This window comes from Mus caroli, unplaced genomic scaffold, assembly GCF_978045245.1.
Source record: "Mus caroli unplaced genomic scaffold, Mus_caroli_1 scaffold_12, whole genome shotgun sequence".
Taxonomy (NCBI): domain Eukaryota; kingdom Metazoa; phylum Chordata; class Mammalia; order Rodentia; family Muridae; genus Mus; species Mus caroli.
Genome location: NW_028227267.1, coordinates 53323161 through 53328259, shown reverse-complemented (window position 1 = coordinate 53328259; position 5099 = coordinate 53323161). Strand labels below are relative to the sequence as shown.

General features: G+C 42.5%; 1 protein-coding gene across 1 annotated transcript; it reads right to left on the bottom strand.

The window, feature by feature from the left end:
• Nucleotides 1-944: 944 nt before the first annotated feature.
• On the bottom strand, nt 945-1433 carry LOC110309830 (small ribosomal subunit protein eS17-like). The gene is made up of 2 exons (XM_021182568.1): nt 1222-1433; nt 945-1137 (listed from the first exon to the last, which is right to left on the bottom strand). The coding sequence occupies exons 1-2, from the start codon at nt 1431-1433 to the stop codon at nt 945-947; spliced, it is 405 nt and encodes a 134-aa protein (XP_021038227.1).
• Nucleotides 1434-5099: the final 3666 nt, after the last annotated feature.

The following is a 5099-nucleotide window of genomic DNA, read 5'->3' as shown; positions in this document are numbered from 1 at the left end:
AATGCTTGAATTGCTATGGAAAATGAAGTTATCCCCACAAGGTAGAAAGTCTCTTCCATGCACTGACCACAGCATTGACTGAACATGGCCATGATCCATCACCCCCTTACTAACCATGCAGTCTCCACGGTGCCAGCCCAAGGATTTCCATCAACATCTGATGTTCAGGGTTAGAGGATTCATGGGGGGAGTTGGGCAGGCATGTCAACATTCAACCACAACTACAGAAACGCTGTGTCCCTGTTCGATGTACAAAGCCAGCTCCATCACTCTAAACCTTCTCCTGTCTTTGGGTATCTTTAGATTTAACTTACTCCCCAGTTAAATTATGCCCAGAGATTAGTGAGTGGCTTCATCTCTGTCCTAGGCATCAAAAAAGTCAGAGATATGCTTACTTCCAAACTGAGAGCAGAAAGGGTCGATATGATTTCTGCTGTCCATCACGGGTGTGTTTCACTGTACAAAGCTAAACAGATTCCCTACCAGTTTCTATACTACAGATTCAGAATAGGATGGGCGTGGTAGCACATGCCTTTAATCTGGACAATTTGGAGGCAGAAACAGTAAATGCTCTGTGAACTCAAGCACAGTCTGGTCTACACAGTGAGTTGCAGGTCAGCCAGGGTTACATAGTGAGACCTGTCTCAAAAGAAGTCAATAAACAAACAACCAAACCAACCAACCAAAACACAAAACCAAACTAACCAACCAACCAAATAAACAAAATAAAAAAAATCAGAATGCTTCAGAAGTATTTATAGCACTAGAACTGAATAAAAATAATTTAATTAAGATTGCAATATCAATACTGGAGTTTAGAGGAAGGTATAGAACATATCTATCTGCCATTTCTATAGATATATAAATGGCAGAGCATATACAAGTATATGTACCTGGACTTTTGCACTTTTTTTTCAGGTTTATTGAAAATATGGCATAACAGATTAAACAGCTCCACTTGGCATTTTGAAATTCATGCCAACCATAGGCTGAGTGACCTGAAGGTTAGAGAGACTGCTAAAGTCCAGACGTTTCAACATTTCCTTAGGGTCAGGATCCACCTCAATGATCACCTGATCTAGAGCTGAGACCTCAAGAACGTAATTATCTCTTCTCTCTCTCTCTCTCTCTCTCTCTCTCTCTCTCTCTCTCTCTCTCTCTCTCTCTCTCTCTCTCTCTCTCTCTCTCTCTCTCTCTTCCTCTCTCTCTTCTTTCGGCAACTTGATAGAGATACCTCTCAGAGGACCTCTCTGAATCTGCTTCATCAGGTGCGTGACATAGCTGGCTATCTTGTTCCGAAGCTTCTTGCTGGGGATAATGGCGATCTCCTCGCACACACGCTTGTTGGTGTGGAAGTCATTACCCAGGTGTGTGTGTTTCTCGAAGATGACCCGGGCGGCCTTCTTCACGGTTTTGATTCGAACTTGACCCATGTTGGCTGGTCTCAGCAAAAGAGGAGATTTTTGCACTTTTGCTACTTTGTGGGCGCTCTTTTCTCTCACCCCTTTTCATCCACCCTTTCAAACTCCTAACACTAGGTAGGAGAGAAAGAAGGATTAGGAGGGAGGGAGGGAGGGAGGGAGGGAGAGACCGACCGACCCTTGGATAAAGTCAGAGGTAGGAAAGGGGGAAATGATTCACTAGACTACTTCCTGCTGACTTGGAGCCTTGAGTTCCTTGAGGCAAGTTTGATCTTAGTGCCAGGATATCTAATTTCTTCTTCTTGTCTCTTTGCACATGGCTACAGCAACCAACAGCAACCCACCAACAACCAACCACCCACTCTCCCAGAGCCCTAGCATTTATTTATTTATACTTCTGAAAAGTCCAGGATTCCAAAGGCCACACACTCATAGAAACTCTCTGCAGCTGGCATAACTATGTCCCTGCTAGAGCATGATGCAAACCATAGTCCAATGCTGTGAAGCAGCCCCATATCCCATACCCAGGATTAAAACAAAAAGATGTTCCCATAACATTGCTGTTGTTTGTTTGTTTTTAAGAAACCAAAATTCTCACAACAGGGATAGATGATGGTGACAACATAGACACAGATATATTGAAACAGGGGTTGTGAGAGCACAATCTTCAGGGTAGATTGGTGACCTGAAGAGCCAAAGGGCCATTGTTGAATCTCCCCTTTGAAAGCTGAGTTATACAGAATTTCCCCTCTTTCAGGGAAGCTGTGATGGTTTGAATAAGAATAGCTCTTACAGGCTCCTATCTTTAAATACTTAAGTACAGTTGGTGGAACATTTTGGGAAGGATTAGGAGGTGTGGCCTGTTGCTGGAGGTTGTGTCACTGGGGGATGGACTTTCAGATTTCAAAAGCCCATTGCTGTTCCTTGTGCCTCTCTGTGCCTCAGGGTTGTGTCTCAAGATGTGAGGGAAAGAAGGCATAGGATTGGATGGTCCATATGATTGGTGGGTGGATCTGGGAAGAGTTGTTGGAAGGGAAACTGCAATCAGAATATATTGTATGAAAATTAATTACATTTTTTATTAAAAAAGGATCTCTCAGCTACTGCTCCTGCCTGCCTGCTGCCATGCTCTCTACCATGATGGTTGTGGGCTCATCCTCTGAAACGCTAAGCCTCAAATAAACACCATATTCTATCTGTTGGTTTAGTTGTATGTCTTATTAGAGCACTAGAAGAGTAACTAAGACAGAAGCTGAATATTTTACTTCTATCTAGGATTTCAATAGATGGGTGAGACCATCATATTGAGCACAGCAATCTTCCAAACTCAAGCTTCACTAATTTTAATGTTAATCTCATTTGAACATCCTGCTATAGTCTAGATCTGGAATGTCTTCCATAGGCCATGAATTGAAGGCTTGGTCACCAGCCTAAGGGGCTACTAGGATATAGTGGAGCCTTAGGAAGTAACTCATGGGTGTAAGGTAGGTCATTGGAGCAGAGACAAACTCTGAAGGGAGATTGGGGACTGGCTCCTTCCTGTCTCTCACTTTGCTTTGCAGCTAGCATCAAATGAGCAGGCCTCATCTGCCACAGGCTCCCATTGTGGTATACTGTGCTTCAACACCAAACCACCCCTGTGGTCTAACTAAAATTTCTGGAACTGTGGGTCCAAATATTTCCTTTTAGGTTTGTTATCTCCAATATTTAGTCACAGTAATTGAAACAAATACCCTCACAGAAACATCCAGAATATCATTTCATATAACATTTGGGTGCTATGGCTCAGAAAAATTGACATATAAAACTCACCCGAGTTCACCTATGTCAGCCTGATACATCTCTTTAAACCATATTTAATTGGCCATTAAAGACAAGGTTAGACTTCAGCCTAACACAACTATTCAGGATACAAAGAAAAGTGTACTTTTTCCCATAGAGGATACAAAGTTCTCAGTGGTATTCACTCTTTTTTTTTTCTTCTTCTTCTTCTTCTTTTTATTAGATATTTTCTTTATTTACATTTCAAATGTTATCCCCTTTCCTAGTTTTCCCCCCGGAAATCCCCTATCCCATCCCCCTGCTCACCAACCCACCCATTCCCATTCCTGGTCCTGGCATTCCCCTGTACTGGGACATAAACCTTCACAGGACCAAGGGCCTCTCCTCCCATTGATGACCAACTAGGCCATTCTCTGCTACATATACAGCTAAAGCCACATGTCCTACCATGTGTTTTCTTTGATTGGTGGTTTAGTTCCAAGAGCTCTGGGGGTACTGGTTAGTTCATATTGTTGTTCCTCCTATGGGGCTTCAGACCCCTTCAGCTCCTTGGGTACTTTCTCTAGCTCCTTCATTGAGGACCCTGTGCTCTGTGCTATGGATGATTGTGAGCATCCACTTCTGTATTTGTCAGGTATAGAGCCCTTCCGGAGACAGCTATATCAGGCTCCTATCAGGAGGCTCTTGTTGGCATCTGCCATAGTGTCTGGATTTGATGGTTGTTTATGGGATGGATCCCCAAGTGGGGCAGTCTCTAGATGGTGTTCTTTCAGTCTCTGCTCTGAACTTTGTCTCTATAACTTCTTGCACGGGTATTTTGTTCCCCCTGCTAAGAAGGATTGTGAACTTCTGGGCTAATATTCACTTATCAGTGAGTGTATATCATGTGTGTTCTTTTGTGATTGGGTTACCTCACTCAAGATGATACCCTCCAGATCCATCCATTTGACTAAGAACTTAATAAATTCATTGTTTTTAATAGCTGAGTAGTACTCCATTGTATAAATGTACCACATTTTCTGTATCCATTCCTCTGTTGAAGGACATCAGGGTTCTTTTCAGCTTCTGGATATTATAAATGAGGCTGCTATGAACATAGTGGAACATGTGTCCTTATTACATGGTGGAGTATCTTCTGGGTATATACCCAGGAGTGGTATTTCTGGATCTTCTGGTAGTACTATGTCCAGTTTTCTGAGAAACTGTCAAACTGATTTCTAGAGTGGTTGTACAAGCTTGCAATTCCACCAGCAGTGGAGGAGTGTTCCTCTTTCTCCACATCCTCACCAGCATCTGCTGTCACCTGAGTTTTTGATCTTAGCCATTCTGACTGGTGTGAGGTGGAATCTCAGGGCTGTTTTGATTTGCATTTCCCTGATGATTAAGGATGCTGAACATTTTTTTAAGATGCTTCTAAGCCATTCAGTATTCCTCAGTTGAGAATTCTTTGTTTAGCTCTGTACCCCATTTTTATTAGGGTTGTTTGGTTTTCTGGAGTCCAACTTCTTGAGTTCTTTATATATATTGGATATTAGCCTCTATCAGATTTAGGATTGGTAAAGATCGTTTCCCAATCTGTTGGTTGCCTGTTGGTCTTACTGATAGTGTCCTTTGCCTTACAGAAGCTTTGCAATTTTATGAGGTCCCATTTGTCAATTCTTGATCTTACAGCATAAGCCATTGGTGTTCTGTTCAGGAATCTTTTCCCTGTGTCCATCTCTTTGAGGCTCTTCCCCACTTTCTCCTCTATAAGTTTCAGTGTCTCTGGTTTTATGTGGAGTTCCTTGATCCACTTAGACTTGAGCTTTGTACAAGGAGATAAGAATGGGCCATTCTTTTACATACTAACCGCCAGTTGAGCCAGCACCATTTGTTGAAGATGCACTCCTCTTTCCA